The 26,972-nt window shown below is 40.7% G+C and overlaps 1 protein-coding gene across 1 annotated transcript; it reads left to right on the forward strand.

The window, feature by feature from the left end:
* The first annotated feature begins 9,779 nt into the window (after positions 1 to 9,779).
* LOC149319928 (APC membrane recruitment protein 2-like) lies at positions 9,780 to 21,253 on the forward strand. Its single transcript, XM_089512605.1, has 2 exons — positions 9,780 to 10,696; positions 10,844 to 21,253. The coding sequence occupies exons 1-2, from the start codon at positions 9,817 to 9,819 to the stop codon at positions 11,713 to 11,715; spliced, it is 1,752 nt and encodes a 583-aa protein (XP_089368731.1). The 5' UTR covers positions 9,780 to 9,816; the 3' UTR covers positions 11,716 to 21,253.
* The last annotated feature ends 5,719 nt before the right edge of the window (positions 21,254 to 26,972 follow it).

The raw sequence follows: 26,972 nt of genomic DNA on the forward strand, positions 1-26,972 counted from the left end.
CTTGAAGACTGATGGGGTCTCCTTCTTTTCAGAAAAAATTAAAATAGTGAGGAGGAGGGCAAGGGGGAGAAGGGAGAGGAGAAGACAGTGGCACCATGTGACCGCCAACTGTGTGAATGCCCCAGGAATGACTTTTTGCACCCCCATTATTGAACAACTGGGGATCATTCAGAATATTCCCCTGTGAATTTGAAGGGACAGCTATAGGAGCAAAGTGGCATCATGGGATCACTGTTGCACATGCCACTATCCTCCCAGTGAAATTGCAGTTTATTTTAATTTTTTTAATTAAGATTTTTAAATTTTACAATACAAATTATTATGCTTTCTTCATACAAATAAATGCTTAAACATTTTACTTATTTTATACTAAATATCACCTCCGTGCACCCCTTCACCAGAGCCATTCCCATCCATATACTCCAACCAAAATTTTAATTCATTTCGTGAAGGTAATTTCCCATCTTCTTTTCTTAATACTTTCTCAATAATTTTTCCCCATATTTCATCAGAATCATTTCTTTTCCATAATCCTTTCTTCACTTTCAATTTACATGTTAATTTATCATTAATCGCTATTTGCCAGACTTCTTTATGCCAATCTTCCAGTTCGACATTTCTTTTTGATTTCTAGCTTCTTGCTATAATTAATCTCGCTCCTGTAAGCAAATTTGTTACAAGATTTCTTTCTTCTTCTTTTCCATTCTACATCATTATACGGTGATAACAATACTATATTTGATTTTCTATCTATTCTTATATCCATAATGTTTTCTATTTCTAATATTACTGTTTCCCAATTTCTTTTTTACATATTTACATTGCCACCACATATGTATATATGATCCCACTTCATTACATCCTCTCCAACAATATTTTGAATTATTCTTATCTATATTATGTAATCTCACTGGTGTTAAGTACCACTTCCAGATCATCTTATAATAATTTTCCTTAATTCGTACCAATAGATTTTTCAAATGTCTTTGCAGTTTAAATTGCAGTTTAAAAGCCACATGTGAAAAAGCCATATGTGATAAAGATTCTATGATATAATGCTAGGAGCCAAGGCAATTTAATGTGTACATTAGAGCAATATGATGTTAGGAGCCCTGGTAATTTACTTCAGTGTTTCTGGTGAACAAATTTATCAGAGATTCATTTGCAATACAGTGTTTTAACCACACATAACTTTTCTAAATTGTAACCATGGAAAGAATAAACAATATTGCTTGTATATTATTTTTATTTGTTTACGACTTTGGTTCAGCCATTTGTCTTTTCCATCTAAGAAATTAAAATCCCAACATTGGCAATAATCCTTGTGGACGTAAATCTCGGATTGAGTATTGCAATTCTTAGAGAGCCCAGTCACAGTATACGCAATGCTATGGAGGGATTAACCAGAGAGGGTTTAAATGAAATGCAGTAGGTCAATGCAAGCATATTATTAATTAAAAGTAAATCCTTCTATTCAAGAGCAACATGAACGAACTATGTTTCTTAGATTGTAAGCCTGAGGGCAGGGAACCGTCTAACTAAAAGATTGTATGTACAGCGCTGTGTAAATTTACAGCGCTATATAAATAAAGGTTAACAATAATAATAATAATAATAATAATAATGTTTACATCTAGTTTTAAAATATCCACATCTACGACAATTTCTGTTTTGAAGAAGATATTCAAAAGAATAACTTCCCATTATTTTGAGGCCAATATTTTCCTTTGGGTCAGGATGGACACCTTGCAGCTCCAAAGATTTGTCACCACTGACTGTGCTAGTTAAGGTTGATGGGAGTTGCATTCCAACAGTATTTGGAGGGCCATAAATGGCCTAACCTTGCTTTAGGTTGTGAATCATGCCAGCTGACTGTACAGATGAGCAACTCAGTTGTTATAGTGTTTGTTGTGTGCCTTCAAGTTGTTTCTGACATAATCGCTCTAAAGCGATTCTATCATGGGGTTTTCTTAGCAAGATTTGTTCAGAGGGGGTTTGCCATTGTCTCCCCCTGAGGCCGAAAGTATGTGACTTGTCCAAGGTCACTATTTATTTATTTCAAGTTTGTTTGTTTTTTAAAAAATCCCTTTTCTGAGAAGCTTAGTCCCCATCTCCCATATTCTGGAATTAAATCGGGATATTCCTGGCCATAGTTGGACAGTCTAACCATTGTATCACATTTACTTTCAGGGCCAAGACTGACTTACACACAATGAATCAAGTTTAAGGTAGATTTATGGTTACTTCTTTTTAGGTAGGTATATATAGAAACAGATCTGAGCCGATGAGCAACCTGTTTTCCAGGAAAAACCTGTGATGCAGTTTTGGCTAGTTCCTGTGAGAATCATGAAGCCATTCTTCCCATAGGAGCAATGGTTCCAGTCTTTCAAGCAGACAAATCAAATCCGGTCTTTTAAAAAAGATGAATGCACCTTTAACATATGCATCCGAGGGAGAAATAAAGAGCTGAAAAAGCCAAAATCTTGCTGAAGCAGGGGATGAGAAACCATACTGTAGAAGAATTATGGAACAGATATTACTGATACAAATATTTGCTTGCAATTAATTCATTCTCCTAATAACATAGATATGACTACACTACATTAAGATTGTAATTGTGAGGATAGTGTCATTACATTTCCAGAGCAATTATAACTTTTAAGTTACTCTTATAGATAAATAAATGACAAAAATAGGATTCAAATTATGGCCCACCCTGTGCCTCATTCTGTTGTGGGCAACTAAGATATGCAAAGGTATAGAATGTGTTTGTACCACAACAAGTGACTATTTATATTTTTGAAACTATTAATTATGTGGAAGCTAAAATATTTTATTTAGCTCTGATAATCAGGACAGTAGAGTTTCTTTAAAGGTAACTAACTACTTCTGGATACTATAACTGTAGCTGTTTTTTTTTAAAATAACTTCTCTCTATTCCTGGAGGGAGTTTTGTTTTATTCATCCCCCAGTCTAACAACTGACCTCAGAAGAAAAATGTCTTCACTGGGCTGGTCCCGTCTCTTGTTACGTGACTTCAATCTCCTTTTGCTCAGAGTCTACTGGGAACTGCTATAAAGCTAAAGAAAAAGGTTTGTACCTGTTCTGTCTATTCATTTCTTGCTCCAACCACCACCACTAGATGACAGTTCATATCGTAAATTGTGTTTTTTGGTAATAATTTTTCATCTGTTTTTATCTCTGGATCATTACAACACTTTTGGGAAGAGAAAACTGCATGCCTTTTCTCTCAACAATTCTGTAAGATGTTTAATAGTCTTGATTTATCAAGAGGCAGAGAAGTAGGGCAGTCTCAAGTCTCTTGGCTCTATCATCTGAGTCACATTGCTGTTCTGCCGAGAACAATCCCCTTTGTTTTCTTTCTTAAGGGTGGCTACATTGCATCTTGGAATTGCTGTCATCCAGCGACAATTCAAACAGGAGATAAAAGATAAAAGAAGGCTTTTGTGTGTATATATACTAAAGATGCTACATTATCAGTCCTTCAAATCATAGTAGATATCCACGTGGATAGCAATATATTGTCATGAACAAATGGGTCTTAGCAGATAACGTGTGTGCGTGTGTTGTGTGCCTTCAAGTTGTTTCCAAATTATGGCAACCCTAAGGTGATCCTATCATGGGTTTTTCTTGGCATGATTTGTTCAAAGGAGGTTTGCCATTGCCTTCCTCTTAGGCTTGCCCAAGCAGATGATACCCACAGCCAAACTGCCCACAAACCTCCTATATTTGTGTAGCTGAGAGCTGCCTTTGCTGGCTTGCTCTGTGCATCTCAGCACCATTATTTATAATATGGCACTGGTATTTCTGTATGTCAGGACTGGCATCAGCACCTGGATTCCTAGGGCAACTGCTGACATCCAAAGGAATCCCTCCCTAAACTACCCATACTGGTTAGTTCAGCTGCTGAACTACCTATAATTTTAATTTCCCACAAGAGTGCCATCCACTATAACAGTGATTCTCAAATTTTGGTCACTCAGATGTTTGAGACTTCAGTTCCCAGAATTCCTGACAGTTGGCCAAGCTGGCTGGGGCTCCTGCGAGTTGAGGTCCAAAACAACTGGAGGACCAAAATTTGGGAACCCCTGCATAACAAAGTCTTGTTATACTTTAAAGATTAACAACATTACTACATCATGAGCATTTATTAAATTTAAAAATCACCTAGCTAGCAAAAGCCTGTGGGCAGTTTACAAATAGTACGCACACACACACTAAAATCAGCTAAAACAAACAAACGAAATATAGTATATCTTGATTTCAGTAAGGCCTTTGACAAGGTTTCCCATGACATTCTTGCAAACAAGCTTGTAAAATGTGGGCTAGACAAAGTAACTGTTCAATGGATCTGTAATTGGTTGACCGGCCAAACCCAAAGGGTGCTCAACAATGGTTCCTTTTCCTTCTGGAGGGAAGTGACCAGTGGGGTCCCACAGGGCTCTGTCCTGGGCCCAGTGCTATTCAACATCTTTATCAATGACCTGGATGACAGAATTGGGGGCATACTTATCAAATTTGCAGATGACACCAAATTAGGAGGAATAGCTAATACTCCAGAGGACAGGATCAACATTCAAAATGATCTGAATAGACTAGAAAGCTGGGCCAAAGCTAACAAAATGAAATTCAACACAGAGAAATGTAAGGTACCGCACCTAGGGCAGAAAAATGAAATGCACAGATATAGGATGGGGGACACCTGGCTGAATGAAACTACATGTGAAAGGGATCTGGGAGTCCAAGTAGACCACAAGTTGAACATGAGTCAACAGTGCGATGCGGCAGCTAAAAAGGCCAATGCAAAAAGGCCAATGCAATTTTAGGCTGCATCAATAAAAGTATAGTGTCTAGATCAAGAGAAGTAATAGTGCCACTGTATTCTGCTCTGGTCAGGCCCCACCTGGAATATTGTGTCCAGTTCTGGGCGCCACAATTCAAAAAGGACATTGAGAAACTGGAGCGTGTCCAGAGGAGGGTGACTAAAATGGTGAAAGGTCTGGAAACCTTGCCCTATGAGGGATGACTCAGGGAGCTGGGGAGGTTTAGCCTGGAGAAGAGAAGGTTAAGAGGTGATATGATAGCCCTGTTTAAACATTTGAAAGGATGTCATATTGAGGGAGCAAGCTTGTTTTCTGCTGCTCCAGAGAACAGGACCTGGAACAATGGATGCAAGCTGCAGGAAAAGAGATCCCACCTCAACATTAGGAGGAACCTCCTGACAGTAAGGGCTGTTCGACAGTGGAATGCACTCCCTCGGAGTGTAGTGGAGTCTCCCTCCTTGGAGGTCTTTAAGCAGAGGCTAGATTGCCATCTGCTGGGGATGCTTTGATTTGGATTTCCTGCATGGCAGGGGGTTGGACTGGATGGCCCATGCGGTCTCTTCCAACTCTATGATTCTATGAAAATCAGCCAAATTAGTTATCAACAAGTGGCTTTCAAGGACTTCGTCATTTGTATAAAATGTTATCCATTATTTTCGTGCGTGTGTGTGTGTGTGTATCACATTGCATTATAATATAATAGTTTGTGTTGAAACTATAAACAGTGAGAGCAAAAGCAAATTCGATGCACTAGGTATGGACTGTAACAATTACATTATTAACACTGGCAGTTTGCAAAAACGGTTGCAATAACACTGATAGCCTGTCATTAGGCAAGCCAATCAACACCTTTAGTGTGATAAGAAACTTTATCAGATTCCAGCCTCTCATTGTAGACTGGAACTTGCCTCTTGGGAGATTGAAGTGTGCTGCCACGGGTTTTGGAATATTGCCATTTCTGATGTCAGATTTGTGACAATGGGCCAGGGAGAATAGAAGGGCACTTTATAAGGCTTCCCTTCAGACCTGGAGCTAGGGTCCTGTTGTGCACAATATGGCAAAAAGTAACATATTTATTTCTTCAAAATACGGAAGAAATTGGACTGTCAGATGGAAATACTTCACAATGCCTTTCTGTCATTTCTAAACTTTGACTTATATTCAGCAATTGCTTTCAGCTACATTTGTGTGTAGGGTTGTTGTTGTTCCTTTCCCCAGCATGGGCTTCTGTTTACTTGGGCTCTGAAAGAATAGTTTTGTGTGAATATCTGCATTATGTAATGTGGCAGCTGTGGGTGGGTTGTTGGCAATGAGCACTAAACGCAAGACCTCTGGCACTAACATCTGAAGCCTTTTCTTCCTGAGAGTAAAAAAAAACCCAGCCCACCACCAAGCCCTATAGCAAATTCACAAAGCACATTCTCTGACCTAGATTCCAGATATACATAGTAGTTCACCGTTGATAATAATAATAAATGAACAATACCACTCTGGCGGTACTCTTGATGATGTGAACAAAGGCAATTGGCATTAAAAGATTTTTTGAAAGTCTGGATAGATAGAGAATGCTCTGCTAATTATATTTTGTACACATACTGAAAATATTTTTCCATCTAGGTCAGTATCCTTTATTCTGACTGGCGGCAGCTCTCCAGTTTGATCCAGATGTTGGATCTATCCTGAAACCAAGCCCCCAGTTCTGAATCATTTTTTAAAAAGTTAGATGTGATAAACATTTTTTTCTGGAAACATTTTCACAAGTGTGTGTGTGTGTGGAAATCATTCAAGCCAATACATCCTGTAGATGCAAAATATTCTGACAAAAGCAGGCGCCTAACGAAACTGTGCAGGATCAGCAAGGATGTTTGCACTGTTTGGGCAGATGGAGTGCCACCCACCTAATCCCCGACACGTTTCCCTCCCCCAGATGTAGTTGCTTGGCTCTGCTTCTGGTAAATTCTCGGTTTCACCTCTGATGACCCTGCTCTCTGCCCTACCAGCCTGGGTGGGCATCAGCTGCTACTAAGGAAGGACTTACCAATGTCAGGACAAACAATAGTCTGTTACAGACTGCCAAAATAAAGCTGCTTCGGGTCTCTTTGGAGGTATGCTGTTTAAATGATGCATGCACCCTAAGAATCCGGAAGCTGCACCAAAGCCGCACTCCAGTGCTTAGGACTGGAGTGCGGCTTTGGTGCAACCTCCGGACTCTTAGGACCCATGCATCATTTAAATAGCATACCTCCAAAGAGACCCAAAGCAGCTTTATTTTGGCAGTCTGTAACAGGCCAATATGTTGCAAGTAGGATCACCTGATTATGTCTGTTTTCATCTTAAAGCAGTCATGGGGGAAAGAGGGTGCTGGAATTTGATTTAGTAGTGCTGGGAAAGGGGGGGGGGGGCAGATTTTTAAGTCTTTTTCTTGCACCATTTTCCTAACTCACCCCTCAGTTGCTGTTAATTCTGAAGGGGATGAGAACTGGGCTTGCATCAGTTTCTTTTCACATCCTCTTATCAGCTGATGTTGTAAACGGAGCTTGTACTGGGCCAAATACCAGAATATATCTGCAAAGTTAAATTGTTGTTAATTAGCCTTGAAATCTCTAATTAATTGTGTTCACCTCATTGCTGGCAGCACAGGCAAGGGTTTCAAATTCTGAATCTTTACACATTCCAAAGTTGAGACCTGTTATGACAGTGTGAAATGCATTGAGCTGTAGAGAAACAACTATTTTGAATTCAGAAACATAGCTGTGTTAGTCTGGAATATCAAGTATGCAAAGGGATCTGGTAGCGCCTTTGAGAAGGTGTGAAAGAAGTATGCAAAGGGATCTTGTAGCATCTTGGAGACTAATTGTGTGAAAGAAGGTGTAGCATAAGCTTTTGCGGACTTGGTCCACTACACTTGATACAAAACTGTTTTGAAGTTATTCTTGTTTTTGTTTTTGTAAAGAATTGTTGGCAAATAATGCCACCAGACCCTATGGAAGCTGCTTAGTTTATTTGGGTTGCTGTGACCCAGTGTAAAGAAGGAGTTTGTGGTATCAACATTATTCTAACAATATGAAATTCAGACTTGCTTCAACATTTTGTTTTCAGCAGGGAGTACAGTACAGAAACTAAGGAGTTTATCACGCGGGAGGAATTTCTCTTAATTTCGAATGAAAAGAAAGTGGGGCCAGAACGCATTCACGTGAATTCGCTAGTTCAGCGAATTTACGTGAATTCGAATTGCGTTTGAACTGACTTCCCATTGCCTGAAAATAGCTTGCCATTGCCCGAAATTGCATGTGACAGTCTATCACGCAATAACACAAAACCCCATGATTGCATTTGGATTGCCATTGGATTATACTTCCAATTTCCCTTGTCTGATAATGTCTTAAGTAAGGGCATCAGCTTCTCAAGTGTTACAGCTCCTTTTAGGGAAAATGCTTTTAAGCATGTGCAGAGTGTATGTATATGTGTGTCGTGTGCCTTCAAGTTGTTTCTGACTTATGGCAACCCTATTACGGGGTTTTCTTGGCAAGTTTCTTCAGAGGGGGGTTTGCCATTGCTATCCTCTGAAGCTGAGAGAGTGTGACTCACTCCAGGTTACCCAGTAGGTTTCCATGGCCAAACCAGGATTCAAATCCTGGTCTCTAGTGCTCAAACCACTACGCTCTTGTAACACTTCTGTTGCAAAAAACAAATAAAAATTAAACACAGGGGCCCAGAGAATAATGAGGGGGACACACAAAAGGAGAAGAATTGATGAGGATCATAACAACGTGCTCCAGCTTCTCTCTACTGTGGGACAGCCTTGCATGCAGGGTAAACAGAGATCCTCCTTTTCCAGGACATGTCCTCCATTTCCACCTTCTATCCAGAAGGAATTTCAAAAACATCCTCCACTTTGAGCAGGACTAAGAATCATGAATGTTCAATACTGTGAGTGTTTTTAGCTTTTCTTTAGTCGTGGATCCTCAATATGACACCCCTCCAAATGTGTGTGTGTGTGTATTAAGACTGATAATATCTTTTGAATGACTATTGAGAGGATTAAGACTACACTCATCCCTCCATCTTTGTGGATGATATTTGTGGATTTGATTCTTCATGGATTTGATTAATATGTTCTCTCTAGGAGTATCTAGGTCCTCCAGTGCAACTCTATGGCCAACTTTAACTAAAAGTTGCACTGAAAGACCTAGAGATTCCTAGAGAGAATACTCTACTAGGCATTTGTAGCTCCTCCAGTGCAGTTCTATGGTCAGTCGAGTATTAACCACAGAGTTGCGCTGGAGGACCTAGAGATTCCTAGAGAGGTGACCTCTCAGGTAAAAACACGGTGTTTTTGGTATTTGTGGTTATGGAGGGACAAGTGTATATGGGATACTATTCCCTGGAGCAATTTTTAACTGGTGTATGATTGTAATAAGCAATGCCATATCCTTATGGGTGTTGTGCAGGAATTAAGCAGAGAAGAGTGGAGGACAGACAGAGGGTCTTGGAGATGTCTCATCCATGAGTTGGGCAGTTAGCAACAACAACAACAAACAAACAAATGCTAATAACCCCCTCCTGCATACACAGGCACTGTTTCCTCTCCCCCCCCCCCCCTTAGGCTTTCACAGCCATATGCTGAGCAAGATGCAGGAACAGTGCAGCCCCCCAATGGATTAAGTTATATAACCCCTCCCTCCCTCTCTCTCTCTCTCTTGGGAAAAGGAGGGAAGAGAGAGAGGAGGCAAAGGGAGCGCCTCCCTCCTTCTTTCTCAGGTTGTTTGGGAGTGACAGTGGCGGCGGGGCCTTTGGCGCAGGCCCAGGCCTGAGGTAGAGCGCGGCTTAAGCTAGGCCTCTGGGGTTGCCATGGCGACGGGAGGCAGGCCGCTCTGGCTGAGGCTGAGGCAGCAGCGAGGAGGAGGCTGTCAGTGAGCGCGCAGCAGAGGCTGAGGCAGTTGGAGGAGGCAGCGCCTGAGCCTCCGCCGCCATGGACGGCCACTGCGACTGTGCCGAGCCCGCCAGCAGCAGCAGCAGCCACAGCACCATGGGCGAGCAGCCTCCGCCGCCGCCGCCGCCATCAGGGAAGCTCAACAAAGCCGCCTTCAAGCTCTTCAAGAGGAGGAAGCCCAGCGGAGGCGGCGCCATGCCAAGCATCTTCGGAGTCAGGAGCCTCAAGAGCAGGGGCGGCGATGGCGGCGCAGGCGGCGGGGGTCCGGCGGCGGGGGGCCTGGTCAGGAGCAAGACCCACGACGGCTTGGCCGAGGTGGCAGCGGCGCAGGAGGGCGGCAAGAAGGAGAAGGAGGAGGAGGAGGAGGGCGGCAACAGCAAGGCGCCTGGCTCCTCTCTAGCCCCAGCAGCCACGGCTGCCTCGCCTCCTCCTTCGCCTTCCTCGCCTTCGTCTTCCTCGGTGGGGAAGTCCCACAGCTTCTTCTCCCTCCTGCGCAAGAAGGAGAGGCCCAGCAAGGGCCGAGGGGGGCTGAAGGGGCTCTTCAGCAGCATGCGGTGGCCCCGAAGGGACAAGCCTGGAGGAGGGAGGGAGAAGGAGGGAGAAGAGGAGGCTGGGGAGACCCCCGAGGGCCCGGCTGCCATCCTCATGCCAGGCTCCCTCACGGCCAGCCTGGAGTGCATCAAGGAGGAGGCTCCCCCTCGGCCCCCGAGCCCTCCATTGACAGCCATTCTGGACTCTATACTAGCCCCTGAAGCGGTGGCCCCTCAAGAGACACCGCCGCTGACCAACTTCCAGGTCGAGGAGATCCCCACAATCGTGTCCCAGGCAAAGGAGAGCCATGCCAAGTTAATGGAGACCACCGCCACCAACGACGACGACAACGACGTTCAAGCGCCCCAGGAGGACCCGGCCATAACAGGTGACATCCCCACCGAGCCTCCCCTCCCTCTCGAGACGGCGGCCCCCGACCCTTCCTCTCTCGACCCGCCCTCAGAGCCATCCGTTGACCGTATTTGTTTGATGTTTGCTGACGTGACTTCACTGAAAAGCTTTGACTCTCTTACAGGGTGCGGGGACATTATCGCCGACCCGGAGGATGACGCCGGTGGCGGCGGCGGCGGAGGGAGAGGCGGTGGAGGTGACAAGAGCGCCCTCGGGGTCCACAAAGAAGCAGGGGCCTCCAAAAAGCCTCCCGGCGTGGTGACCTACCAAGGCGGAGGAGAGGAGATGGCCAGCCCCGAACAGGTGGGGGACACGTGCGCCCCAGAGTTCTGGGACCTGTTGTCGCGAGCGGAAAGGAAGACGCCGGAGACGCCGAGACGGAAGGAATCTCCTGAGGCCTCCAAAGATGGCTGTGCCAAAGGCCTACAGGATGAACCCACGGCTGGGCAGCATGTTGGTTTCAACCACAGCCACAGAGAAGAGCAGAAAAGCAGAGAGAAGGAGCAGCAGGAAGCTATCCCCAGCAGCGATGAGGGCTATTGGGATTCGACCACTCCTGGGCCCGAGGAGGACGGTACCAACAATATCCAGAAAGAAGTGATTCCCAGGGACAGCTACAGTGGTGATGCACTCTATGATCTGTATACCGATCCAGACGAAAACACAGCCGCCGTGACTTCTGCAGAAGACGTCACCTCTGTGACTTGCAGCAAGCCACTATCTCCGGTAACAACCACATGTGTGGTCAAAACCCATACAACTTCACTCAAGGACTCCAAGATACCCATTAGTATCAAGCATTTTACATCGCCACATAGCAGCCATGGTCCAGATACCAGTAACAGCCATCACATTGCACACCATCAGCCTACCAAAAGTGAGGTCCCACGAACAAAAATCCCTGTTTCTAAAGTGCTTGTACACCGGGCCAGTTACCGGAGCTTAGCAGGGACAACAGGTAAAGCAGCTACATATCATGAAAGTGCCAAAAAATAGGAGGAGGTTAAGATGAGCATGCAAGTCTTTTCCAGGAACTCATTAGTAAGTGGCTTGGCATCACCTAAAGGAAGACATCTACACGTGTCTCTTCCGTGAATACGAAGGACACTTGCTTCTGAATTCCATCCTCATATATAAAGTATATATGTGATATTAGGTTCTTTTTGAGCACTTTTTAAACATTTGTATCTGATTTCTGAAGCACTAAACCATTTGGGAGACCACTTTTCCATGCCTTTTGTGGAAGCAGGACTTTGGGAATATAATCAATTATACAAACACGTGCCATGAATTCTTCAACACGGATGGAGCTATAAGAGAGAGAGGACCAAAAGAAGCTTTGCAGCCTATATGATGGTTTTAGTTTTGTTTTAAGTATTTTCAGCCTATACTGAAAAATGATGCCTACTCTAATACTGTGCAAAAATGTCAAGCAAAATAATGATAATGATAATAATAAAAACAACAGCAGTAAAACTTCAGGTCTTTAACCTGAGATTTAGAGAGTACTGTCAACTAGCAAGAGATTCATCTGGTGAAAGGTAGCTGATTGATGAGTTAGGTGGATTTCTATAATAAGAGATATTTTTGTTTGTTTGTCTGTTTGTGTTGGATCCGTCCTAATGTAAATGCGTAATGAAGACATCTAGTGAACTCTCAGATGTTTACACCAATGTTTTTCTGATGCATAAAATAATCAGGTTCAAGGGAATAATTTTCCTAAATGCCACTATAGAGACAACTACAAAATTTATACATTAAATTGTTCTTCATGTATAAATAGATGCATATGTTAATTTTAGTGCTACTGTTTTTTATATTAAAATGTCTTTCTGTATTTACTAGAGTTGAAGCAAAGTTAGTTTTTATAGATGGATAATTTTACAATTCTAAACGTATGAACCTTTAAAAGTAGAGCAAAATTTTATATGGACTTTAACACCCTAGAAGAAACAACTCTGTTAATCCTATAAACGTGATGCATGCACAAGACCAATATTTTCATATTCTTCTGGAAGCCCCATGTTTTCAAGCATAAAATAGAACACTGGTTCAGTCTCTTGCAGAGTTACTGCCTAAGGCTCCACATCCATTTAATATATAATTGTGTGTGTACACACATACACAAACACACATACTGTATGTTTCAAGAGGTAATGAAATGAATTTGGGGTGTTAAACAAAGTTGAGTTCCTCCTCCCCTGAATTTAGACTTAAATATTATTTTACTTTAAGAAAGAAAGGGAAACTGGCAAACGGCTAGTCCATTAAACAATTATATCATCTTGGAGGTAATAGACATCATAATGGCCCTTGAATAGGAGCAGTGCTACTAAAATGTAGTTACTGTATTGACATCTTTTCAATGTAACAGCATCACATGATGTGCCTAAAGACCTATTTACTATTTAGATTGAAAGAGCCTCATTGAGATGTAATGGAATGACAGTGCTTTAAAAATAAAATAGAGAACAACATTAGAGTGCTGTTTCAGTACTTCCTGAAGACAGTGCATATTTCTTTAAAAAAAAATCAAAACTTAGTCTGAAAAACTACATGACCCAGAAAATCTTAAATTTACTAAAGTCAGCTAAATTTCATCTAGGTAACAGTCTGTTTACATTGCCTTCTTTTTAAATATAAAGTAAATGCAAGTATACAAAATAGAAATTTAAGAGTGTTATAGCTGCATGTTAAGGAGGAAATATAGTAAATGTGAAACCTGTAATCTTGCCCACAGCTAGGTTCCTTTTATCTCATTGATTTAAATGGTATTTAGGCAACCTTTTTATAGGATTTCAGAGGACCAGCATGTTTATTTACAAAGGCCAAGTTCCCAAAGAGTAACTAGGTATACACAACTTGCCACAGGATTTTCCTACTTCTTTTGTAAAACTACGAACAGCTGACAATCCTGCCCCCTCCCCCCCTGCAAAAAGGCTATCATAAATTGCTTTTTAAAGAAGGTTCATTTCTTAAGTGGCTTGCTTGTGAGGGGGCGAGAAACACAACCAACACCACACCCTTGGGCATACCGGACAAGTTAAGTGGCTTTTTGGAATTCAGCCAAAGATGCTATTCACAGTGGTCAAATTTAAAGAATTTTGGAACTAATTCTGTGATCCTAAGGGATCTTTAGACTTATTTTCTCAGACAGCAGCCTGTGTGCCACATAGTTAAAAACTGCTTTTGAAAGTGTGGCAGTTAGGTTGAAGTCATTGCAAAAGCATGTTGTGATATGGCTGATCAAAACAAAAGCTAACTAAGCTAGACCATGTCTGTTCCAAGAGTGTAAGCAGATAATTTGGATTTCAGTCAATAATATATCTTACTCGGAGTGATACAGATTATGATCCTCAAACCATTTGATCCTAGTATATAGTGGAATACTGCTTTCAGTGTTTTGTAAATTACATGCAACAAGGTTGGGATGGGTCATGTCTTCCATTCTCCAAGAGGAGAGAAACAAGAATCAAATCTTAGCCTTTCACTCCATATATTCTTTACTCCTCTATTTAGAGCCAGACAGTAGAGTTCTAGGATGCTTCATTGGCAATAAGTTCTATTTAATCAGTCAGTCTCCCAAGAACACCTCATATTTAGAATCACAGTGTTAACACAACCACATGAATGGTTTGTTTTGTGTACTTTCTCAGAATGTATTTGTCAATGGTTGCAGGTGCACCCTTTCACACAAACATATTGTACATATGCATTCATATTCTTGTGGACAGCACATATTTTACATGACACACACTGGTAATATGGTAAAGGGTGTGTACACTTCCCTGGACAGACTAAAAGATCCAAGGTACATACAGCAAATCTTGTCAAATCATTTTGACAAGTTACTAATCTTTGCCAAACAAAGGGATTCACTTTTGACCTGATTTTGCTTGTATTTTGTTTTCTAAGAGATTTAGGATGTAGAAGATGATTGGCTCCTGCTCCTGGAGTCCCTCCCTTTGAGGATTGTGAGACTGCATCAGGCGAAATGGTTTTCATTTTGTAGCTGTAATGCTCTGGAAGGAAAGAATGTAGAGGGCAGATAATGATTTTAATCCTAAGCATATAACAGCTATTCTCAATTTCACTTCAGTGAAGGTCATGTTCTCCATATGTATACTATCTATGCAGAAATATCAAAATTGCTTGTTTTGAAGGAGAAATTGGGTAAAGGATTAATAAAGGGTGTTGAAAGTGGAGCTGGAAAGAAGATGTTGTGATGGGCTGAGAGACTCAATTAAATCCAAAGGAGAGTTGGGTCATTTAAACTGCCAAGAAACACCTTAATTTGGAGTTGAAGGCTTTCATGGCCGACATCCATAGTTTTTTGTGGGGTTTTTGGGCTATGTGGCCATGTTCTAGAACATGGCCACATAGCCCGAAAAACCCACTAAAACACCTTAATTTGCTTGCAGTTTTTCATCATGTGCATTTTGCTTATGTGTACGCTGCATGTATGCAGAAACACTAGAGCTAATCATAGTTTTTTTATTTGTGACTAAGCCACTATTTTTTGTCTTTCTTTTATTTATTTGCTGATTTAGTTTCCATCTCTTTCACTATCTTGTGAAGGCTGTAAAATGTAGTCTAAGGTGTACCACATACAGCCATTCTTTTCACAGATAATAGGACCAATGTTAACTTCTGTCAATGCCTTCAGTAGTTATTTATCAACTGTTTGAATGATACAGTGTTTTTGTGATCAACAATGCTCATGTGATTTTGCTGATAAGGGAGTAAGCACTATGTAAACAACTAACTAGGTCTTGTTAGAGGATCGTGTACATTGACCTAAGCCTTTCACTGACAGTGTGCCAATAGTATTAATTTTGCGATATCATAATGGAGTTAAATTTTCCTAATATATGCCTTTGGAAATGTACTAATGATAATAAATGGAGTGGATACCAAGCTTGCTATATTCATAACATGCAATTGTATAAGTGAAATGGCTGATATCTGTGAGGAATTTAGGAAGGAGTTGGTCTGTGACTGCAAGGTGTTAAGGAAGTAGGATGCAAGCAGTTTGGATCTTTCCGTTGGTACCAACTAGTACAGCAGCAGTTCATTTGTCTGCTAGTAATGTTAATATGTTGTTGACAATCATATCTTAAAAAGAAAAAGGAGACAGCAACTTGAAGTAATGTGCTTTGTCAACTTTTGTGATTTTTTTTAAACCACAAAAACAGGAATTGGGTGATGGTCTTTGATCATGTCAAAGACTTTGTAGGGAAGGATGATTCCGTATTTTGAAGACATAGTTGACATGTTGGACACGCAGAGTACATTCACAGGGTTTTTGCATGAATCCAAACAAACTTGGTGAGAAAGGGGTCTGTCTCAGTCCCAAACCTCTGAATTCACTGGGCTGTTGCCAGAGCTGGAAGTCTGAGGCACTTTCAGTGCCAGAGATGGGTGAAACCCAGTTCTTACATGATACTTTGGCCTAAAATAAGCACTGGAAAGTTCTTCTCACAGCTGCAAAATCCAGTATGTAGAAATGGCACATTATTCTAGTGACACATCATTGCTGCCTCTGTGTTGTCCTCATCATTGATATGCCAGTCTTTCATTGTGTGCCCACATTTTGCCATGCCCTGTCAGCATAGTTATGTACAAGCTGCATTCTACCACAGACCACCGTTTTCAGAAATGGCCCTTAATAATTCACAAAACATTTCATACAATACAAAGATATTATCTGTTTATTTGAAAACACATCCTATTCCTCAGGGCTCTTACTCCCAGGCAGTTGTGTACAGGATTGTAGCCAATTTTGAAATTCTTAAATGCTGCAGCATATATACTGCAGTTAATTGTTGCCAGGATGTTTTTATTTTTAATATGAATATTATATTTGTATGTTAGAAAATATAAGCAGTGCCTAAGACAATGCACTGAAAAGGATATTCAACAAATGTATGAGCACTCTGATAAGTTAAGATTGAGAAAAATGGTAAGATTAAGAAAGATGGTAAAGCGGTGGAATTAAGGGAATGAAACATAAGAAAGTTACCATCCTGGTAGCATTCTATAGAGCTGTGCATTTTAATCACTAGAGATTTCTGTATTTCTGCAGCCTCGATAGGCAGAAATGATCTTCCAAGTCCCAAAGATGCTGTATTCTTTAATAATGAAGTCATTATTTTTATTCTTTAAAGAAGGCTTTATTTATGTAGCATTCGGCTTGGGATGATTGTTTGTACATTTGTTATCTTGTACATAACAAGCAAAGAGTATGTTAGGTCAGGTATTTAGCATTTTGTACTCTTTGCATTTGCAGGTCACCTTGTACATTTTAAGTGTTGTTGGAATCTATTATGTAATAATGTATGGTTTAAATATTTTGTGTGACATATGGTTTTTTAAAGGACACCTTTCTTCCCTTTCTAAGGCTATCAACTGCTCTTTGTGATCTTGCTTTGCTCCCATAGATGTAAAGTTTGTTACACCATAGGTGTGGTCTGCCTCTGAGACAAAGACTTTGTTCTCATCTCAGTGCACATGCATTTTTCCTATTGGCAGAAGTCCACAGCCCACATACTCTGCTGAAATTCAGATTACTTTAGCCTGGGATAAATGGCATGTGGACTTCAGCTATTAGGAGTCATAAAGGCGCATGCAGGAGATTTAAGACAAGCTTCACTGTTATGAGGTAAACACATGATAAGTGTTACTGGTGAACTGGTTGTCCTGCAAACATCACAGCCCCAATATCCTTAGCTTAGCAATGGATAGAATCTATACTTTTTCTGTTTATAAACTCATCCTAAGGAAATTCCTTCTCTGGTTAATTTTTCATAGCTTCTACTGAATTATTTATCTAGACTAAAATGATATTGCACCAAAGTCTTTGAAATGTCTGATTCTAAGGGCAATTTCAGCATAGTGCTTCAATTCCAGAGAACCACAGTTGCCACGCTTTGCTTTCGGAAGCAAAACTATTAGTTGGCCTGGAAATTTATGGGACACCCAGGCTCAAAGGAAGCTATTGAAGTGGTTCCTGAGCTTACTTGGAAGCTTTTTGTGTTGTGGATTGACATATTTTGTGGAGAGCATAGCAACAATATGTTCTACACCTGTTAGACAAGAACCATTCATCTGCCCATACACAATTATAATAACATTACTGTATTACCATTTTGCTTAGCAGAGTAGAATGGTAGTTCATTTTAGAAAAATCGGGGGATGGATTCTGCTCATTTCATTGCTACTCACTATGTTGAAATGCCATAATTTGAAATCTGAATTGGTAGATACATGGCATGGAAGACAGTAACTGTTTGCTTCTGTGCCACCAACACAATCTACCCTGAACAGTTGAATTTTAAGTTAAACTGCTTAAAGCCATAAATTGTCCCATTTACAGCAAACAGTCTATTTCACTTGGGCCATTTGGAGTCTGAGAATTGGTGTGGGTTCAAAGAGTGGAACTTCATGGTACTGATCCACCCCCCTTTCCCTCCCAGCTGCCTTCAAAATATACAAATCTTTCTCATCATGTGTAGTTTGATCCTGGTAGTTGTACTGTTGTTTGGGTGTGAAACAAAAGAGTTTTGTCACCAGACTCTTGGCTGAAATAGACTGGGAAAACTTCCAGTCTTTCCAAAGAATCCAGTCTGAGGGTCGCTTCAAATTCCATGTTGTTTTGGTTCATACCTTCTAGACACACACACACACACACACACACACACACACACACGTATAGATAACAGACAGAGAGTCAGGGCTGGCTATGACTCACTGCCAAGTGTACACTTGGTGTCAAAGGTGATCTTATCACATAATGTGTGTGAGCATACCCTTGTATTACAGCTCTGCAATGTAAGTTGTAGTAATAGGCAGAGCACTTAAGTGTTCTGGCCTCAGTACAGGAATAGTAAGTGTGAATCTGGCCCTGTTGATTTTATAGACAACTCCTTAAATTGTCTTGCATTTTTGGTTCAAAACACACTGCAGAAATAATCTAGTTGGAGACCGCTTTAACTGCCCTGACTCAGTGCTAAGTAGTCCTGAGAACTGTAGTTTATTGTGGCACCAAAGCTCTCTGACAGAGAGGGCTAAATGTCTCCCAAAACTACAGTTCCTAGAATTCCCTAGCATTGAACATTTAAAGTGCTCTTAAACTGGATTATTTCTGCATTGTGTATTGGACCTTTGTCTATTCCATTTTTGCCTCTCCCTCTGCTTCAGCTTGAAAGTGTTCATACCATGTTACTTAGCATTTTCACAGAACCACAAAAGAAACACTATTTCTCCTAATTCATCTAGATAAGACAACATCAAACAAAAGGAAGAGACACAAGCTATTTTAAAATCCCTGAGGTCAAGAACAGTATGCCGTAAGAAAACCAGGCTAACTAGTAATAAAAGCGAAAAGGAGCAAGTGCAGAGTGCTGGGACATGGGAGGTCTGGTATAAGATTTTGCTCGTTTTCTTATTAGAGTGTAGATAAAAATCAGATGGTGAAAATCTTTTATTCTGACTATATTATAAAAGTGGTGCTAAAAGTGGAGTTCAGAGTACTGGGGGAAGGAGGGGCACATAGGAGTCCCAATAAAACAAGTTACCATTTTTTGTCAGTGCCATGGATTGAGATGACACCAGTGATGGTGCCAGTCTGCTTTTCGCAGCCTGTGACTCCGTGTGCCCCAGGAAACCCCAGTTGTTTGAATGGGCCAAAGCCAGGCAATAGCTTATGACTTGCCATCAAAGATACGGTGTCTGTACCCATCCATACATCTGTGCCTGTGAAATTTCTGACCTGTGAGTTTTTTCTACCATAAACTGTGAACAGTACTTGCTGGTACTGCTTGCTTGGAGTAGAGTTTAACTGTAAAGGAAAATACTGGTTGTTTGTATTCCATCAGCACAAACGTCTTCCTCTACCCTATATATAGACCAGTAACCTTTCAGCCTTCTGTGTTGGTGCCTTCTTCAAGTAGACATCTCTCTGCTTGTAGTTTTCCTTTAGTCCCCTTCTAGCACCAACTTAGCATTTGTAACGTGTCTCTCTCCCATTCTGCCAGGATGTATTTTCTCATTGCCTGCAGTGTATCTTCCATGCACATCCCTCTTGCTCCACTGCCAGCAGTGATTACATCCCACTTATCCTTCATCCAATTTGTTTGCTGCCAGCAATGTTTTCTCCATGTCCATCCCTTTTCACCCTATGAGAAGTGTATTTTCCAGGAACGTTTTCCCCTTCCTTCTCTCCTCCTGCCAAATATGTGTTTTTCTTTCTGCAGCCTAAGCACACTGCAGGCTATACATGCATCGGCTATGCGCATGTCACACTGCATCAATAGTGTTTCTTTCCATGAGCATCCTTACCCATGCATTTTTATGAGCAACTCACTCCATTTTGCTACCTCATTGTCGGAAATATGCTCCTCTCTCCTTTCCCCCAAACAGCTGAAATCTATTAACCTTCCATGAATGATGTATGGCTTTTTTATTGCAGAGTTTACTAGCAAATAATGCTATTTTTAGAAGAACCCCTTTTGTTTAGGATGAGATGTTGCTGTATATTGTGGAAAGCCATTTTTTTTTTTTTGCAATATACAGAAGAAAGGGCTGCTGGTTTGTGTTTGATTTATCTCAATACATAAAGACCCAAAGCGTACAAATTACAGTTGCTGTCAGGGAATAGGGAAGATAGAATTTGTCCTTTAATGCGCTAATTGTTCTGACTGACACTAATGCAGTCAGAGCTTTAGGGCACACTCTCAACATCACTTAATACAAATGGTTATCACCTTAATCTACTTTAGCCATGCTTTTGTGTACAGCAACAAGGTAGTTGATGAATAGTAAAAGATCTCCTCACTTCCAGCTTTCACTATCTGTGCATGTATGGTATATGTTTGAGCCAACTGGTGATATAAAACTAGGAACTGGTAACTATGCTGATGGTTTTGCATATGTGTCACAGAAGCTGAAATACAGAAACTTCCATATTTTAAGAAAAAAAGATTTTGACACTAATGAAAATAGAATCTACACTCTTATAACACACGGTTACACTTTGGTTTGAAAATTTGTTTCACTGTTATGCAGACATTTACACTGTTTTGTATATTGTTGTGATAATATCTTTCCCTCCTGCTCAAAATGCAAATCATGTCTCTCCCCTCCCTCCTTTTCTTGTTGTTTTTCCATTTTAACAAGCAACCCCACTCCAGGACTTGACCCTGGTGTTTAGCATGTGCAATCTAAAGCTAACACAATAATTGTCATTATTAATTTAGGTTGTGATGGCAGAAATGGGATCTGATCCTTAGAAGTACAGTGAATCCTATGTGCTGTCTACTGTGCCACTGCCTGCCCTCATTTTGTAATTTGTTAAAAAGTATATATTTTTTTCTTTTTACTTTAATTGCTGTTTTAAGTGGAAAATATTCTTTAGCCAATTGATGGTGTTGGGTTAAGACTGTAAACAAGACCATCATCTTCATCATCATCATCCTATTATTGTTATTATTATTATTATGTTGGTCTGTGTTACATTAAAGAAATCATCACTGAAGTATCAAAGTAGTACTGTCTATTTTTACATACAGATACACTGAAGAAAAAATAAGGTCATATCTGCTTTGAACAAATACTTCTACAGAAAGGGCTACAACTCTCTTTAGCCAATGTTATGGCCTTCAAACATTTATCCTAGGCTGCAGCTACACTGCAGAAATAATGCAGTTTGGCACCACTGTAACTGCCATGGCTCAATACTATGGAATCCTAGTTTGTTGTGGTACCAGAACACTCTGACAGAAAAGGCTAAGTATCTCACAAAACTACAAATCCCCAACTTCCATATCACTGAGCCATAGAAGTTCAAGCACTGTCAAATTGCATTATTTCTGCAGTGCAGATGCAGCCCTAGTTACAGTTACCAACTGAGTAGCCATAGATCCTAGAGGCAGCTATCACAGGATGCATATAATAACTGGAGAGGCAAATACCTGTATCCTGAACCACAAACATTCCCACAGTTTTTGCAAATCAGATCCAAGCATGGAAACAACCTTCTCTTAATAGAGAACTGGTGCAGATACAGATACATAGCTAGAATTGTGGCTCAGATCTTAGCTTGACATCTCCTGGACCAACCCTCCAAGCCTACCTTAACAGCGAGCAGCCATTCCAAGGGATGGACATCTGCTCTGCTAGCAATTGGTGTGCAGAAGGATCATGTTACCAGCCCCCTCCCGCCAGTGAACAGTGATAGGATGAGGAGTTGAAACTGGGGTCCTGCTAACAGCTGACACAAGGTTTCTGAAAATGTCATCTTGCACACTGAATGCCAACAGGACAGACCTCCACTGCTTGGTGCAACTGCTAGATCTTAGGGTAGGTTTGGGGGGGCATTTGCAATTGTGGCAATAGTGCCCTGATTGTGAATACATAACAGTTGGCCCTCTGTATCCATAGATTCTTCATCCACTGATTGATCCATCCACAACTTCAAAATAAATACAAAATTCAATAAGCAAACCTTGCTTTTACCATTTTATATAAGGGATATCATTTTATTATGCCATTGTATGCAATGGGACTTGAGCAGCCACAGATTTTGGTATCCATGGGAAGTCCTGGAACAAAACTCCAGCAGATACCAAGGGTCTATTATAATATTTGTGAATGTGGAGTAGTTATGGATCCATAAATAAACAATAATAAATATGTTACAAAGCTATAACTACATCACTGGATGCCAGCCCATATTCACATTGTCATGCTCATCTTGACTTCATTGAATTTGTTGGTTATGTCTTGGTTTGTGTGGGGATACCTACACCCACTGCCTCAATGGTGGTTGGAATGAGAACATTGTCTTCAGTTGCTGTAATGTAAATCACATGAAAACCTAAAAAATAAGTTTAGCAGTAGCTTATATTGCTTAAATTCTTAGGGCCCATCGATAAAACCTGCACCACATATGGGTTACATATACTATTTAGGTAACTTTTTCATCTCTCCAGAAGTGACCAGATATAGGGTGTCCCCCTCCAGATATAAGACTGCAACTACACCCAGCATTGCCAGTGGTGAAGAATGTTGGGAGTTGCAGTCTGACAATATTTGGAGGGCCACATGGGATCACTTTTGCTATAATCAATAGTGATATAGAAGGAAAATTATCCTTAGTGCGTGAGAAGTGGAACATGTTGTAACTCCTTTCACAAAGTCATTAAACATATAGGAACCCTGGTCTGTACAACTGGGTACTATCCCTCTACCCTTTTCCTTTTCTTAAAAATCACTAAATAAATCCTAAATCAAGGAAAGAAGATGGTGATGATGTTATGTACCTTAGGAAGAGACCTCAATGCACCTAGGACCAAGAGTGCTGCCTGATGGAGCATTCATGACAACGTTTGGAAAAATTACTTTTTTGACTTTCTTTTTTATGAAAACTGGCTAGAGCAATCTGGGAATTATAGTCCAAAAAAGTAACTTTCCAAACTCTGGTCCTATTGCTACTAATCAAATGATACTGTGCACCTAATCTGTCTTTGTCTCTTTAATAGAATTTCTGGTGGTTGTTTGTGGTGTAAAACATGGGGTATATTACAAATGAAAAACAACATAATATTGATTTGATGTACTGCGTTTGGCACATTGTAACTGGCAGTTTGTTTTTAACTACAAGATCCCTCCCCCTCCAGTTATGCTGAGCTATCTACAACACAGTCATATAGAGTCAAAAATTAGCTTTATATAAAAGCAGCATGCACAAATCAACAGTGTATAAAATGCAACAACATTTCAAATGCAAGTGCAAAGCAATGACAAATGTAAACACCAGCGACAGCAAAATTACAATCCTAATATTGCACCCAGAAACCCAAATGGTCCCTTCCAGAAGTAGAAAGTAAATGTACCATAATTCAACACATTTAATTGAATTTACATGCTTGAAACTGTGTACGTTGAGAATCCATCAGTGCTACTTGTGTTTTTAAAAAAACAACCCAACAAACCCAGCTAATTGTAATCAGCTAATGTGAAATCCACTAAGCATTATTTTTGGTTACTTCAGCTGATTTCAGTGGTACAACAGGAAGGACGAGAGCTCAAAACAGCTTATGTATTGCCCATACAGTCTCCCACTCAAGCTTAGAGGATTTACAGATTAGTAGATTGTGCTACAGTAGTTAACTTTCTGAGATATTGTGACCAACAACAATATGTTTTTTCTACCCATTTTATCAAGATGAATGCAAGACAGAGCTACTCTGCTTTTCCCCTGGTGTTTCATATATCCTCCGATATACATATACTGTACATACACCCCTGTGCAAAATAGTTTCTTCATCCCCTTCACAGCCAGGATCAACTCTTCTGTAGACATTTTGCATGTGCTGAGTTCTACCCTCCTAAAAGCTATCATCTTCAAACATTTCCCACAGAGATCCTAGGAGAGTATCTGCAGCATAATTAGGTCCTGAGTCCTTTAGGCTGCTCCACAGCTTCCTTTTCCTTTCAGGCATTTAATATTTCATTGGTATTACCACCAGGTTTGATGTGACATGTGCTACTGGCTTTTCTCAGAAAAAACTGTAATGTATTTTATCCTCCTAGCCCTTTTTATAAAGTAGGTAAATTCTGTTGATGTGGCTAAAGTTGTGATCCTGTAACCATTTAATTATAAAAAACATTTTCAGGGGTAGCCATGTTGGCCATGTAGCAAAGTACAATAACATCCCAAATCCACAAAATAGTGATATCTTTAGTCCCAACCAAAATGCACAAAATGCTGCAAGCTGTCAAAGCTCTACTGGCTTCTATATCAGGCAAAGATGTTAAAAATCATATGGGGGGGGGGGGGAGATTAAGACCCAAGCCTGCATATACAGTATTCATCAGGAATCTGTTCCAGACTCCCCCACCCCCCATGGATAGCAAAAAACATGGGATCTTAAATCCTATTCTTTTCTATGGGTGCATGTGCATGCTCACTCACACCCACCCATGTGTGCGGCCATGTGCACGTGCATCCATTGAAAAAGTTGGGGCTTGCCATCCATGGAAACTCAGATCCATGGATGGCAAATCTGCAGTTGGAGCGGGCAAGTGTACTTATGATGTTTCTGTTCTCAGTTCATGTGTTCTTAGAGGAACATTGATGCAGGCCGGCCTCTCCTCCTGCTGGCCATTTGGGTAATCCAGGGGGGGTGGGGGAGGAATTAAGCTTTTTACATTTTAAAATTCCATTTGCAAGACAGAAAGAGATGCTTTCTTACTTGTGAGTAAGCCACACTGAACTCAATAGGACTTACCTGCGAGAGTAGACAGGTATAGCAGTGAATGCCAGTCTTCAGACCGGTCAGATGCACTTTGATATTTTATTAAAACTGCAACAAGCTAAGTGTAAAATACTGACAGGGGGCATAAGATTAACAAACAAGGTTCCTCTGAGCACACATTCAGTCCAAGAATATGTTTTCAGAACCAATATACAAGTTTCTACTGCTTTCTTCCAGCACTTGGAAATCTATCTATCTATCTATCTATCTATCTATCTATCTATCTATCTATCTATCTATCTAATCTTCTCCCTCCCTCCCTCCCTCCCTCCCTCCCTCCCTTCCTTCCTTCCTCTTCTTTGGACTGCAAGTCACCAAATCCCCTAGTCAATATGCCCTAGCAGCTAGACTGGTAGGGTTGTATGGGAATTATAATCCAAAAAGTAATTTTTCTGAGCTTTGGTTTCCTTGTGGGCTTTCTTTATTTCAGCAACCTAATTACAAAAGAAAAGAAAAGAAAGAAAAGGAAAAAAGAAAAGAAAAGAAAAGGCTTCTCTGTTTCCTTCTATTCTTAATTGATTTGGAGTGGGAAATCCTTTGGCTGCCCAGGGATTTACCACTAGCTCTTGATCTACTTTCTGCCTGTCTCTGATAGATTGGATTGTTCTGTAAATACAGTTTGACTGCCCCTGCAAGATACAAATGTTCACTGTAGTTATTCAATTTATTTACTGTTTTTATTTTTTCTAAAATCTATGAAGGATGAGTGTATAGTGATATTGGCTAAAAAAATACCCCCTTTCCCTCTTCCTTCTATTGATATCTCTTTCTTTACATAGATGGTATTTTTTTAAAAAATATTATGATATATGTTGATATAATCTTGCTATAAATAAACTATCTTTTATACCAAAAAGGAATTGATTTACAGGTAAGAGAAGGTGACAATGCAGCCCATGCAAAAAGGTGACTGTCAGCTCCCTGAATCAGCAAGAGCTGTGATTTGAGTCTGAGTTATGAAGCCTTCCATTTCTGCATCAGTTCAAGCGATTCTGTTAGCACTATTTATAGAACACTGCTTTACAGTTCTGTTAGCATATCTTCCCTCTGAGGATCTACATGACTAACCCAAGCATAAAGTCTTGCCTATTTGGTTCGGTGCAGCAAGGCCTGCATAAAACCAGACATTCTGGAGAGAAGTGTTATAGTTTATAACCCATTGGAATGAACAGCCAACTTCCAATGTGATATAGGTACATCTCAAAAGAGGAGGTCTACAAGATGCCATTTGCCTACAAGCATCACGGCCAAAAAAGTTTCCCAGTGCTCCTTAGTTAAACATACTATCTGTCCCGATTTGGTTGGAACAGTTCTGATTAATCCTCTGTTCTCCCACTTTTTCAGTTGTTCTTGAAATGTCCCAGTGTTTTTCATTTCCTTCCATGTTCCCCCTTTGTCCTCAGCTCACTTCCATTTGAACTCCACAAATATGGAGGGCCAACTGTAGCTAGATATGAGAACTAATGCAAGATCCCCATTAAAAATAAACAAAACAAAGAGGGAGTGTGGGAGAAGAGAAAAGAAAAGATCCAGATTTTCCAGGGTATTAGGAGTGGTTTGGCACAGCTTTCTTGATCAGAAGCAGACACTGGAACAAAATTTAATGACCCCAAGAAATACCTTGTTGGCAGATAAGCATACAGACTCAGGTGCAAGAACTAGTCTGCCAAGGAAGTATCCTGACTTGTGCTGTGCTTGGGATCCAAGGCAGCTGAAGATGTACTGGTGCACACAGTGTGTGTTGAACTCTGCTATAGCAGCAACCTCCTCTAGACATTAAGAAGAGGATGGGAGCAAAACACAGCACACAATTCTCTTGGAACTTTCCAGTTAAAAGAGGGATTTTACCAGTGCAGACAGGCAGCTCCAATGTCACTGGGGTGGGAAATCAGCTTCAGTTTTTAGTTGAAATCTGAAAGAGCTTTCTTGAGGAAA

The sequence above is a fragment of the Sceloporus occidentalis genome, unplaced genomic scaffold (assembly GCF_023333645.1).
Source record: "Sceloporus occidentalis isolate IW3139 unplaced genomic scaffold, rSceOcc1.0.p SCAF_2, whole genome shotgun sequence".
NCBI classification, from domain to species: Eukaryota; Metazoa; Chordata; class Lepidosauria; order Squamata; family Phrynosomatidae; genus Sceloporus; species Sceloporus occidentalis.

What these genes read in the sequence shown, in the direction of transcription:
- LOC149319928 (XM_089512605.1), top strand. Translation starts at nt 9,817, where the DNA reads ATGGACGGCCACTGCGACTGTGCCGAGCCCGCCAGCAGCAGCAGCAGC. An exon ending in GGAGGACCCGGCCATAACAG is followed by an intron (nt 10,697 to 10,843) that starts GTGACATCCCCA and finishes ACTCTCTTACAG; the next exon opens with GGTGCGGGGACATTATCGCC.